Source organism: Xenopus tropicalis, chromosome 3 (genome assembly GCF_000004195.4).
Source record: "Xenopus tropicalis strain Nigerian chromosome 3, UCB_Xtro_10.0, whole genome shotgun sequence".
Classification (NCBI taxonomy): domain Eukaryota; kingdom Metazoa; phylum Chordata; class Amphibia; order Anura; family Pipidae; genus Xenopus; species Xenopus tropicalis.
In genome coordinates, this window is record NC_030679.2 from 5,567,726 (window position 1) to 5,582,186 (window position 14,461).

A 14,461-nucleotide genomic window follows, 5' to 3' on the forward strand; every position below is an offset into this window, starting at 1 on the left:
TTCCACTAGATGGAGCCCATCCCATTATAGAGAGCAGTAACCTCACCTTCAGCTGTAACGCTCTGCCGTTCCACTAGATGGAGCCCATCCCATTATAGAGTGCAGTAACCTCAATTTCAGTTGTAACACTCTGCTGTTCCACTAGATGGAGCCCATCCCATTATAGAGTGCAGTAACCTCAATTTCAGTTGTAACACTCTGCTGTTCCACTAGATGGAGCCCATCCCATTATAGAGAGCAGTAACCTCACCTTCAGCAGTAACGCTCTGCTGTTCCACTAGATGGAGCTCATCCCATTATAGAGTGCAGTAACCTCACCTTCAGCTGTAACGCTCTGCCGTTCCACTAGATGGAGCCCATCCCATTATAGAGTGCAGTAACCTCACCTTCAGCTGTAACGCTCTGCTGTTCCACTAGATGGAGCTCATCCCATTATAGAGTGCAGTAACCTCACCTTCAGCTGTAACGCTCTGCTGTTCCACTAGATGGAGACCATCCCATTATAGAGTGCAGTAACCTCACCTTCAGCTGTAACGCTCTGCTGTTCCACTAGATGGAGCTCATCCCATTATAGAGTGCAGTAACCTCACCTTCAGCTGTAACGCTCTGCCGTTCCACTAGATGGAGCCCATCCCATTATAGAGTGCAGGAACTCACCTTCAGCTGTAACGCTGTGCCGTTCCACTAGATGGAGCCCATCCCATTATAGAGTGCAGTAACCTCACCTTCAGCTGTAACGCTGTGCTGTTCCACTAGATGGAGCTCATCCGATATTAGAGAGCAGTAACCTCACCTCCAGCTGTAACGCTCTGCTGTTCCACTAGATGGAGCCCATCCCATTATAGAGTGCAGTAACCCCACCTCCAGCTGTAACGCTCTGCTGTTCCACTAGATGGAGCCCATCCCATTATAGAGTGCAGTAACCTCACCTTCAGCTGTAACGCTCTGCTGTTCCACTAGATGGAGCCCATTCCATTATAGAGTGCAGTAACCTCACCTCCAGCTGTAACGCTCTGCTGTTCCACTAGATGGAGCCCATCCCATTATAGAGTGCAGTAACCTCACCTCCAGCTGTAACGCTCTGCTGTTCCACTAGATGGAGCCCATCCCATTATAGAGTGCAGTAACCTCACCTCCGGCTGTAACGCTCTGCTGTTCCACTAGATGGAGCCCATCCCATTATAGAGAGCAGTAACCTCACCTTCAGCTGTAACGCTCTGCTGTTCCACTTGATGGAGCCCATTCTATTATAGAGTGCAGTAACCTCACCTCCAGCTGTAACGCTCTGCTGTTCCACTAGATGGAGCCCATCCCATTATAGAGAGCAGTAACCTCACCTTCAGCTGTAACGCTGTGCCGTTCCACTAGATGGAGCCCATCCCATTACAGAGTGCAGTAACCTCACCTCCAGCTGTAACGCTGTGCTGTTCCACTAGATGGAGCTCATCCGATATTAGAGAGCAGTAACCTCACCTCCAGCTGTAACGCTCTGCTGTTCCACTAGATAGAGCCCATCCCATTATAGAGTGCAGTAACCTCACCTTCAGCTGTAATACTCTGCTGTTCCACTAGATGGAGCCCATCCCATTATAGAGTGCAGTAACCTCACCTTCAGCAGTAACGCTCTGCTGTTCCACTAGATGGAGCTCATCCCATTATAGAGTGCAGTAACCTCACCTTCAGCTGTAACGCTCTGCCGTTCCACTAGATGGAGCCCATCCCATTATAGAGTGCAGTAACCTCACCTTCAGCTGTAACGCTCTGCTGTTCCACTAGATGGAGCTCATCCCATTATAGAGTGCAGTAACCTCACCTTCAGCTGTAACGCTCTGCTGTTCCACTAGATGGAGACCATCCCATTATAGAGTGCAGTAACCTCACCTTCAGCTGTAACGCTCTGCTGTTCCACTAGATGGAGCTCATCCCATTATAGAGTGCAGTAACCTCACCTTCAGCTGTAACGCTCTGCCGTTCCACTAGATGGAGCCCATCCCATTATAGAGTGCAGGAACTCACCTTCAGCTGTAACGCTGTGCCGTTCCACTAGATGGAGCCCATCCCATTATAGAGTGCAGTAACCTCACCTTCAGCTGTAACGCTGTGCTGTTCCACTAGATGGAGCTCATCCGATATTAGAGAGCAGTAACCTCACCTCCAGCTGTAACGCTCTGCTGTTCCACTAGATGGAGCCCATCCCATTATAGAGTGCAGTAACCCCACCTCCAGCTGTAACGCTCTGCTGTTCCACTAGATGGAGCCCATCCCATTATAGAGTGCAGTAACCTCACCTTCAGCTGTAACGCTCTGCTGTTCCACTAGATGGAGCCCATTCCATTATAGAGTGCAGTAACCTCACCTCCAGCTGTAACGCTCTGCTGTTCCACTAGATGGAGCCCATCCCATTATAGAGTGCAGTAACCTCACCTCCAGCTGTAACGCTCTGCTGTTCCACTAGATGGAGCCCATCCCATTATAGAGTGCAGTAACCTCACCTCCGGCTGTAACGCTCTGCTGTTCCACTAGATGGAGCCCATCCCATTATAGAGAGCAGTAACCTCACCTTCAGCTGTAACGCTCTGCTGTTCCACTTGATGGAGCCCATTCTATTATAGAGTGCAGTAACCTCACCTCCAGCTGTAACGCTCTGCTGTTCCACTAGATGGAGCCCATCCCATTATAGAGAGCAGTAACCTCACCTTCAGCTGTAACGCTGTGCCGTTCCACTAGATGGAGCCCATCCCATTACAGAGTGCAGTAACCTCACCTCCAGCTGTAACGCTGTGCTGTTCCACTAGATGGAGCTCATCCGATATTAGAGAGCAGTAACCTCACCTCCAGCTGTAACGCTCTGCTGTTCCACTAGATAGAGCCCATCCCATTATAGAGTGCAGTAACCTCACCTTCAGCTGTAATACTCTGCTGTTCCACTAGATGGAGCCCATCCCATTATAGAGTGCAGTAACCTCACCTGCAGCTGTAACGCTCTGCCATTCCACTAGATGGAGACCATCCCATTATAGAGTGCAGTAACCTCACCTCCAGCTGTAACGCTCTGCCGTTCCACTAGATGGAGCCCATCCCATTATAGAGTGCAGTAACCTCACCTTCAGCTGTAACGCTCTGCTTTTCCACTAGATGGAGCCCATCCCATTATAGAGTGCAGTAACCCCACCTTCAGCTGTAACGCTGTGCCGTTCCACTAGATAGAGCTCATCCCATTATAGAATGCAGTAACCTCACCTTCAGCTGTAACGCTCTGCCGTTCCACTAGATGGAGCTCATCCCATTATAGAGTGCAGTAACCTCACCTTCAGCTGTAATGCTCTGCCGTTCCACTAGATGGAGCTCATCCCATTATAGAGTGCAGTAACCTCACCTTCAGCTGTAACGCTCTGCCGTTCCACTAGATGGAGCCCATCCCATTATAGAGTGCAGTAACCTCACCTCCAGCTGTAACGCTCTGCTGTTCCACTAGATGGAGCCCATCCCATTATAGAGAGCAGTAACCTCACCTTCAGCTGTAACACTCTGCTGTTCCACTAGATGGAGCTCATCCCATTATAGAGTGCAGTAACCTCACCTTCAGCTGTAACGCTCTGCTGTTCCACTAGATGGAGCCCATCCCATTATAGAGTGCTGTAACCCAACCTTCAGCTGTAACGCTCTGCCGTTCCACTAGATGGAGCTCATCCCATTATTCAGTGCAGTAACCTCACCTTCAGCTGTAATACTCTGCTGTTCCACTAGATGGAGCCCATCCCATTATAGAGTGCAGTAACCTCACCTTCAGCTGTAACGCTCTGCCGTTCCACTAGATGGAGCCCATCCCATTATAGAGTGCAGTAACCTCACCTTCAGCTGTAACGCTCTGCTTTTCCACTAGATGGAGCCCATCCCATTATAGAGTGCAGTAACCTCACCTTCAGCTGTAACGCTGTGCTGTTCCACTAGATGGAGCCCATCCCATTATAGAGTGCAGTAACCTCACCTTCAGCTGTAACGCTCTGCTGTTCCACTAGATGGAGCCCATCCCATTATAGAGTGCAGTAACCTCACCTTCAGCTGTAATGCTCTGCCGTTCCACTAGATGGAGCCCATCCCATTATAGAGTGCAGTAACCTCACCTCCAGCTTTAACGCTCTGCTGTTCCACTAGATGGAGCCCATCCCATTATAGAGTGCAGTAACCTCACCTCCAGCTGTAACGCTGTGCTGTTCCACTAGATGGAGCCCATCCCATTATAGAGAGCAGTAACCTCACCTTCAGCTGTAACACTCTGCTGTTCCACTAGATGGAGCTCATCCCATTATAGAGTGCAGGAACTCACCTTCAGCTGTAACGCTGGGCTGTTCCACTAGATGGAGCTCATCCCATTATAGAGTGCAGTAACCTCACCTCCAGCTGTAACGCTGTGCTGTTCCACTAGATGGAGCCCATCCCATTATAGAGTGCAGTAACCTCACCTCCAGCTGTAACACTCTGCTGTTCCACTAGATGGAGCCCATCCCATTATAGAGAGCAGTAACCTCACCTTCAGCTGTAACGCTGTGCTGTTCCACTAGATGGAGCCCATCCCATTATAGAGAGCAGTAACCTCACCTCCAGCTGTAACACTCTGCTGTTCCACTAGATGGAGCCCATCCCATTATAGAGAGCAGTAACCTCACCTTCAGCTGTAACGCTGTGCTGTTCCACTAGATGGAGCCCATCCCATTATAGAGAGCAGTAACCTCACCTCCAGCTGTAACACTCTGCTGTTCCACTAGATGGAGCCCATCCCATTATAGAGAGCAGTAACCTCACCTTCAGCTGTAACGCTGTGCTGTTCCACTAGATGGAGCCCATCCCATTATAGAGTGCAGTAACCTCACCTCCAGCTGTAACGCTGTGCTGTTCCACTAGATGGAGCCCATCCCATTATAGAGTGCAGTAACCTCACCTCCAGCTGTAACGCTGTGCTGTTCCACTAGATGGAGCTCATCCCATTATAGAGTGCAGTAACCTCACCTTCAGCTGTAACACTCTGCTGTTCCACTAGATGGAGCCCATCCCATTACAGAGTGCAGTAACCCCACCTTCAGCCGTAACGCTCTGCTGTTCCACTAGATGGAGCTCATCCCATTATAGAGTGCAGTAACCTCACCTTCAGCTGTAACGCTGTGCTGTTCCACTAGATGGAGCCAATCCCATTATAGAGTACAGTAACCTCACCTTCAGCTGTAACGCTGTGCTGTTCCACTAGATGGAGCTCATCCCATTATAGAGTGCAGTAACCTCACCTTCAGCTGTAACGCTGTGCTGTTCCACTAGATGGAGCTCATCCCATTATAGAGTGCAGTAACCTCACCTTCAGCTGTAACACTCTGCTGTTCCACTAGATGGAGCCCATCCCATTACAGAGTGCAGTAACCCCACCTTCAGCTGTAACGCTCTGCTTTTCCACTAGATGGAGCCCATCCCATTACAGAGTGCAGTAACCCCACCTTCAGCTGTAACACTCTGCTGTTCCACTAGATGGAGCCCATCCCATTACAGAGTGCAGTAACCCCACCTTCAGCTGTAACACTCTGCTGTTCCACTAGATGGAGCCCATCCCATTACTGAGTGCAGTAACCCCATTTTCAGCTGTAACACTCTGCTGTTCCACTAGATGGAGCCCATCCCATTACAGAGTGCAGTAACCCCACCTTCAGCTGTAACACTCTGCTGTTCCACTAGATGGAGCCCATCCCATTATAGAGTGCAGTAACCCCACCTTCAGCTGTAACACTCTGCTGTTCCACTAGATGGAGCCCATCCCATTACTGAGTGCAGTAACCCCATTTTCAGCTGTAACACTCTGCTGTTCCACTAGATGGAGCCCATCCCATTACAGAGTGCAATAACCCCACCTTCAGCTGTAACACTCTGCTGTTCCACTAGATGGAGCCCATCCCATTACAGAGTGCAGTAACCCCACCTTCAGCTGTAACACTCTGCTGTTCCACTAGATGGAGCCCATCCCATTATAGAGTGCAGTAACCCAACCTTCAGTGTGTAATTACTGCCAATTACCTAAACCCTGCCCATCCCCCCTACAAGCTCCACCTCTTTCGATCTCATAGCCATAACTGCCTGTTGGTGGCGCTGTTGGCAGATAATATGACGGCAGTGACCCAGCCTATTTGTGTCTGTACAACTCCCAGCTGCCCCCGTCCATGCCCTGTGGCCCCCGGGGGCCCGACCTGATTATCCCCAGCCACTTGGCAGTTCAGCGGAGCTGCAGGGAGTTGTAGGTACAACTGTATGGCACCTATAGAAACCTGTAATGACTTACCTTATTATCCCGGGGGGGGTCACGGATACCTGTGTGGGTGACCCAAGGGTGGCCAACTACTGCACCCCCCAATACGGCTCTGTACCCCAGGCATATACAGATTCCGAGTTCCAACACTGACCCAATACCCCTAGTGCCCACTTGGTGGTGCTGTGACCCCCCCCAGAGGGACCTTTTATATTACATATAGTGAGGGGAAGGGGGTCGCGTCGCCATGGTTACCACCTACAGCCCATTCATATTGAGATTGAGTTTGTGTCGCTGGCGCTGCCTCCGCTCTCCATTCATTTCCCTAAACAGGAGAATTAGATTTTCATTCATCATGTTTCCCTTTAAAAAAGAAGCCAATCCAATGAGAAGTCATAATGAATGGGTTAATCATGGTCTGTCAGCTCTTGGGCTCCAGAGAGATACCATAAAGCTATGGCACATAGGGATTCCCCTGTACTAAGCACAATTCAGCAGGAACAGCCCCCTAAGTTTGCTCATAGCCTGTACAGAGAGATACCATAAAACTATGGCACATAGGGATTCCCCTGTACTAAGCACAATTCAGCAGGAACAGCCCCTAAGTTTGCCCATAGCCTGTACAGAGAGATACCATAAAACTATGGCACATAGGGATTCCCCTGTACTAAGCACAATTCAGCAGGAACAGCCCCCTAAGTTTGCCCATAGCCTGTACAGAGAGATACCATAAAACTATGACACATAGGAATTCCCCTGTACTAAGCACAATTCAGCAGGAACAGCCCCCTAAGTTTGCCCATAGCCTGTACAGAGAGATACCATAAAACTATGGCACATAGGGATTCCCCTGTACTAAGCACAATTCAGCAGGAACAGCCCCCTAAGTTTGCTCATAGCCTGTACAGAGAGATACCATAAAACTATGGCACATAGGGATTCCCCTGTACTAAGCACAATTCAGCAGGAACAGCCCCCTAAGTTTGCTCATAGCCTGTACAGAGAGATACCATAAAACTATGGCACATAGGGATTCCCCTGTACTAAGCACAATTCAGCAGGAACACCCCCTAAGTTTGCTCATAGCCTGTACAGAGAGATACCATAAAACTATGGCACATAGGGATTCCCCTGTACTAAGCACAATTCAGCAGGAACAGCCTACAGCCACTGCCCGTCCGTACCAGACCATCCCAGGGCCCCGGTTAATGGGTGGAAGTGACATTTAGACATAACTGCCGGTTGCCATTTATTTTGTAATCTTTAATTCCTGTAAATCAGTTCTAGTGACGCAGACTGACTGTTACACACACAGATCACAGTTTTTTTGTGTTTTGTTTTCGTAAAGACCAAACGCCGTCTCCATTTTGAGTCCAACCCGCAGGACAGGCCTGGGTAAGGCAGCGGGACGGGCGCACAAGCAGAATATCGGCCCGAGTCTCCCTGTCCCCCAGTTTGTACACAATGAAACCGAAGAGCATTCTACATGGTGAGAACTCGCAGTGCGGCCCGGGGGTCTCTCCTGTTGGGGGGGTTTATTGGGTATAATATTGGCCAATTATATTACATCCTACTGTAATCAGAGCTCTCATTAGGGGCAACAGGCTGGGGTAACTACTAGCATTTGTACCCTCTGTATGAGCAGCACATTGGCCCTTACACTGGGATAGTAGCCTCTGGGTATAGTAGGGAGAGATGGTGCCTATAGTAGCAGTGGGGGGATAATAGCCTCTGGGAAGGGACTGGGGCTGTGGGATAGCAGGTATAGTAGGGAGAGATGGTGCCTATAGTAGCAGTGGGGGGATAATAGCCTCTGGGAAGGGACTGGGGCTGTGGGATAGCAGGTATAGTAGGGAGAGATGGTGCCTATAGTAGCAGTGGGGGGATAATAGCCTCTGGGAAGGGACTGGGGCTGTGGGATAGCAGGTATAGTAGGGAGAGATGGTGCCTATAGTAGCAGTGGGGGGATAATAGCCTCTGGGAAGGGACTGGGGCTGTGGGATAGCAGGTATAGTAGGGAGAGATGGTGCCTATAGTAGCAGTGGGGGGATAATAGCCTCTGGGAAGGGACTGGGGCTGTGGGATAGCAGGTATAGTAGGGAGAGATGGTGCCTATAGTAGCAGTGGGGGATAATAGCCTCTGGGAAGGGACTGGGGCTGTGGGATAGCAGGTATAGTAGGGAGAGATGGTGCCTATAGTAGCAGTGGGGGATAATAGCCTCTGGGAAGGGACTGGGGCTGTGGATAGCAGGTATAGTAGGGAGAGATGGTGCCTATAGTAGCAGTGGGAGGATAATAGCCTCTGGGAAGGGACTGGGGCTGTGGGATAGCAGGTATAGTAGGGAGAGATGGTGCCTATAGTAGCAGTGGGGGGATAATAGCCTCTGGGAAGGGACTGGGGCTGTGGGATAGCAGGTATAGTAGGGAGAGATGGTGCCTATAGTAGCAGTGGGGGATAATAGCCTCTGGGAAGGGACTGGGGCTGAGGGATAGCAGGTATAGTAGGGAGAGATGGTGCCTATAGTAGCAGTGGGAGGATAATAGCCTCTGGGAAGGGACTGGGGCTGTGGGATAGCAGGTATAGTAGGGAGAGATGGTGCCTATAGTAGCAGTGGGGGGATAATAGCCTCTGGGAAGGGACTGGGGCTGTGGGATAGCAGGTATAGTAGGGAGAGATGGTGCCTATAGTAGCGGTGGGGGGATAATAGCCTCTGGGAAGGGACTGGGGCTGTGGGATAGCAGGTATAGTAGGGAGAGATGGTGCCTATAGTAGCAGTGGGGGGATAATAGCCTCTGGGAAGGGACTGGGGCTGTGGGATAGCAGGTATAGTAGGGAGAGATGGTGCCTATAGTAGCAGTGGGGGGATAATAGCCTCTGGGAAGGGACTGGGGCTGTGGGATAGCAGGTATAGTAGGGAGAGATGGTGCCTATAGTAGCAGTGGGGGGATAATAGCCTCTGGGAAGGGACTGGGGCTGTGGGATAGCAGGTATAGTAGGGAGAGATGGTGCCTATAGTAGCAGTGGGGGGAAAATAGCCTCTGGGAAGGGATTGGGGCTGTGGGATAGCAGGTACAGTAGGGAGAGATGGTGCCTATAGTAGCAGTGGGGGGATAATAGCCTCTGGGCAAATGCTGTTGGGATGCTGCGCTGAAGACAAAGCAGTAGTATCAGTACTAATGGGCCCATAGGACCCCTTGTTACCCCCACCTGTGCTACAGTAAGGAGAGCTCTGGGCAGAAGGTTGGACTGAGCATGTGCAATGGAGGCCGCTTTATCATAATCAGAATGAACATTACATGAGAGCTACATGGAGTCCCAGTCCCCCCCCCCCCCCCCCGTTCCATCTTGTTCTTCTGAGTGATGGGGGGGGGTTCAAGTATGTTGGCCTTAGGGCACAGAGAGGAAGCGGGGGGGTAAAGCTCTGGTCTCTCAGCAGACAAAGCAACGGAATAAATAAAAGAGAACACTGCCCGGTGAGGGAATAGAGTCTGGGGGGGGGGTCCCCCAATGTCGGTAGAACAGTAACCAATCTCCAGTCTCCGGGCGTCACTCCGCCGTGTGGTTTCCTTATGGGGCCACATTGGAACGAATGAGATGGGTGAGGGGGGAGGATGTCCTTATGCCCCGCCCTACATCACTTATTGGTCCGTCTCCGGCGGGATGAGCCCCCGGGGGGGCGGGGTAATGTTTTTAACACACCGTTCCGTTTTCAGGCCTGGACTTAGGGCAGTTGGTCCTCAGGACGGGTTGCACGGAAGGAGCCAAAGTGCAGAAGAATCCTGAGATTAACGTCAGGCCCAAGCCCCCCCAGGCACAGAACATGGACCACCCGTAGCCGTGGCTGATGTCATCGGGCAGACTGTATAGGAAGCGGGGGTACCGGGACAGCTCGAAGTTAATCCCCGCCACACACGTGCACAGTGATATGATACAGAACGTACCTGGGGGGGGGGCAAAAACAGGGTTAGTGATTGGCCAGGGAAACGGGGGGGTCTGAGTATCACTCATGTATTATAAGGAATAATGTACCCCCTACTGTAAATGATAAGGATATTAGCAGTCACTGAGGGGTTCTGTGCCCCCCATATAAAGGCACAAGGCTGCAGGCTGAGTTATACAGGGAACTCTGAGTATCACTCATGTATAATAAGGATAATGTACCCCCTACTGTAAATGATAAGGATATTAGCAGTCACTGAGGGGTTCTGTGCCCCCCATATAAAGGCACAAGGCTGCAGGCTGAGTTATACAGGGAACTCTGAGTATCACTCATGTATTATAAGGGATAATGTACCCCCTACTGTAAATGATAAGGATATTAGCAGTCACTGAGGGGTTCTGTGCCCCCCATATAAAGGCACAAGGCTGCAGGCTGAGTTATACAGGGAACCCTGAGTATCACTCATGTATTATAAGGGATACTGTACCCCCTACTGTAAATGATAAGGATATTAGCAGTCACTGAGGGGTTCTGTGCCCCCCATATAAAGGCACAAGGCTGCAGGCTGAGTTATACAGGGAACTCTGAGTATCACTCATGTATTATAAGGGATAATGTACCCCCTACTGTAAATGATAAGGATATTAGCAGTCACTGAGGGGTTCTGTGCCCCCCATATAAAGGCACAAGGCTGCAGGCTGAGTTATACAGGGAACTCTGAGTATCACTCATGTATTATAAGGGATAATGTACCCCCTACTGTAAATGATAAGGATATTAGCAGTCACTGAGGGGTTCTGTGCCCCCCATATAAAGGCACAAGGCTGCAGGCTGAGTTATACAGGGAACTCTGAGTATCACTCATGTATTATAAGGGATACTGTACCCCCTACTGTAAATTATAAGGATATTAGCAGTCACTGAGGGGTTCTGTGCCCCCCATATAAAGGCACAAGGCTGCAGGCTGAGTTATACAGGGAACTCTGAGTATCACTCATGTATTATAAGGGATAATGTACCCCCTGCTGTAAATGATAAGGATATTAGCAGTCACTGAGGGGTTCTGTGCCCATATAAAGGCACAAGGCTGCAGGCTGAGTTATACAGGGAACTCTGAGTATCACTCATGTAATATAAGGGATAATGTACCCCCTACTGTAAATGATAAGGATATTAGCAGTCACTGAGGGGTTCTTGTGCCCCCCATATAAAGGCACAAGGCTGCAGGCTGAGTTATACAGGGAACGCTGAGTATCACTCATGTATTATAAGGGATAATGTACCCCCTACTGTAAATGATAAGGATATTAGCAGTCACTGAGGGGTTCTGTGCCCATATAAAGGCACAAGGCTGCAGGCTGAGTTATACAGGGAACTCTGAGTATCACTCATGTATTATAAGGGATAATGTACCCCCTACTGTAAATGATAAGGATATTAGCAGTCAATGAGGGGTTCTGTGCCCATATGAAGGCACAAGGCTGCAGGCTGAGTTATACAGGGAACTCTGAGTATCACTCATGTATTATAAGGGATAATGTACCCCCTACTGTAAATGATAAGGATATTAGCAGTCACTGAGGGGTTCTGTGCCCCCCATATAAAGGCACAAGGCTGCAGGCTGAGTTATACAGGGAACTCTGAGTATCACTCATGTATTATAAGGGATAATGTACCCCCTACTGTAAATGATAAGGATATTAGCAGTCACTGAGGGGTTCTGTGCCCATATAAAGGCACAAGGCTGCAGGCTGAGTTATACAGGGAACTCTGAGTATCACTCATGTATTATAAGGGATAATGTACCCCCTACTGTAAATGATAAGGATATTAGCAGTCACTGAGGGGTTCTGTGCCCCCCATATAAAGGCACAAGGCTGCAGGCTGAGTTATACAGGGAACTCTGAGTATCACTCATGTATTATAAGGGATAATGTACCCCCTACTGTAAATGATAAGGATATTAGCAGTCACTGAGGGGTTCTGTGCCCATATAAAGGCACAAGGCTGCAGGCTGAGTTATACAGGGAACTCTGAGTATCACTCATGTATTATAAGGGATAATGTACCCCCTACTGTAAATGATAAGGATATTAGCAGTCAATGAGGGGTTCTGTGCCCATATAAAGGCACAAGGCTGCAGGCTGAGTTATACAGGGAACTCTGAGTATCACTCATGTATTATAAGGGATAATGTACCCCCTACTGTAAATGATAAGGATATTAGCAGTCACTGAGGGGTTCTGTGCCCCCCATATAAAGGCACAAGGCTGCAGGCTGAGTTATACAGGGAACTCTGAGTATCACTCATGTATTATAAGGGGTAATGTACCCCCTACTGTAAATGATAAGGATATTAGCAGTCACTGAGGGGTTCTGTGCCCATATAAAGGGCAGGGAGGGGTATCAGTAATACACAATATATATATATATAAGAGACAAGTTACCTCCCATGAGGAAGAGCAGGCCGGCTACATACTGCATGAGGCCCCGGTCCCAGCAGCACCCCAGCACCCCGATGATCCAACCGAAGAGAATGATGGCTACTGCCATTCCCATAAACCCGGCCGTCATCCGACGCAGATCTGCAGAGATATAAAGGGAACGGGGAGAGGTGTCAGCGATAAGGTCACAAAGCAAAGTCGCTCAACAACCGAGAACAATGGAGTTTTGTGCGAGGAGGAAACTGCGTCAGCGTCGCCTTTGTACGGGGAAAACAAAGAGTTAACTGATTTTATATTCATCCCTTAATATTTTACAATTGAAAAATAAGGAATAATATTGCCCTGGGGGGGGGGGTTATCTAGTTATCTAAATGAGGACTGTCCAACCAATAGCTTTACAGGAACGGCCTTTGGCTATTGGCTATTCAAGTAGAACAAAACTTAAAGAATGAACCAGAGTAACACTGACAGTGTAAGTGCCCCCGTCCTGCCCTACTGCCCCCGTCCTGCCCTACTGCCCCATCCTGCCCTACTGCCCCTGTCCTGCCCTACTGCCCCCATCCTGCCCTACTGCCCCCGTCCTGCCCTACTGCCCCCGTCCTGCCCTACTGCCACCCGTCCACTGCCCTACTGCCCACCGTTCCTGCCCTACTGCCCCCCATCTTGCCCCTACTGTCCCCATCTTGCCTTACTGTCCTCCATCTTGTCCTACTGTCCCCATCTTGCCCCTACTGTCTCCCATTCTGGTCCTACTCGTTCCCCATCTTGCCCTACTGTCTCCATCTTGCCCTACTGTCATCCATCTTGCCCTACTGTCCCCATCTAGCCCTACTGTCCCCATCTTGTCCTACTGTCCCCATCTTGCCCTTACTGTCTCCATCTTGGCCCTAACTGTCCCCATCTTGCCCACTGTCCCCCATCTTGCCCTACTGTCCCCATCTTGCACCTACTGTCTCCAATCTTGCCCTACTGTCCCCATCTTGCCCCTACTGTCCCCAATCTTGCCCTACTGTCCCATCTTGCCCTACTGTCCCATCTTGCCCTACTGTCCCCATCTTGCCCTACTGTCTCCATCTTGCCCTACTGTCCCCATCTTCGCCCTACTGTCCCCTCTTGTCCTACCTGTCCCCATCTTGCCTACTGTCTCCATTTCCTACTGTCTCCATCTTGCCCTACTGTCCCCATCTTGCCCTACTGTCCCCATCTTGCCTTACTGACCCCATCTGCCCTACTGTCCCATCTTGCCCTACTGTCCCCATCTTGCCCTACTGTCCCACTGCCTTCTGACCCCATTCTTGCCCTACTGTCTCCATCTTGCCCTACTGTCCCCATCTATGCCCTTACTGTCCCCATCTTTGCCTTACTGCCCCATCTTGCCCTACTGTCCCATCTTGCCCTACTGTCTCCATCTTGCCCTACTGTCCCCATCTTGCCCTACTGTCTCCATCTTGCCCTACTGTCCCCATCTTGCCCTACTGTCCCCATCTTGCCTTACTGTCCCCATCTTGCCCTACTGTCCCCATCTTGTCCTACTGTCCCCATCTTGCCCCTACTGTCCCCATCTTGCCTTACTGTCCCCATCTTGCCCTTACTGTCCCCATCTTGCCCTACTGTCCCCATCTTGCCCTACTGTCCCCATCTTTGCCTTTACTGTCCCCATCTTGCCCTACTGTCCCCATCTTGCCTTACTGTCCCCATCTTGCCCTACTGTCCCCATCTTGTCCTACTGTCCCCATCTTGCCTTACTGTCCCCATCATGTCCTTTACTGTCCCCATCTTTATCTCTCTTCTTT

General features: G+C 50.1%; 1 protein-coding gene across 2 annotated transcripts in view; it reads right to left on the reverse strand.

Moving 5' to 3' along the window:
• Window positions 1-9,610: 9,610 nt before the first annotated feature.
• Window positions 9,611-14,461, reverse strand: part of tmem178b (transmembrane protein 178B) — a 133,489-nt gene continuing 128,638 nt past the window's right edge. For both annotated transcript variants that reach the window (XM_031898536.1, XM_031898535.1), the window contains exons 4-5: window positions 12,672-12,809; window positions 9,611-10,225 (exon numbers count right to left, since the gene is read on the reverse strand). In XM_031898536.1, the coding sequence (XP_031754396.1) occupies window positions 9,975-10,225; window positions 12,672-12,809 (389 nt within the window). In that variant the 3' untranslated portion in view covers window positions 9,611-9,974. The remainder of the gene's footprint in view (window positions 10,226-12,671; window positions 12,810-14,461) is intronic.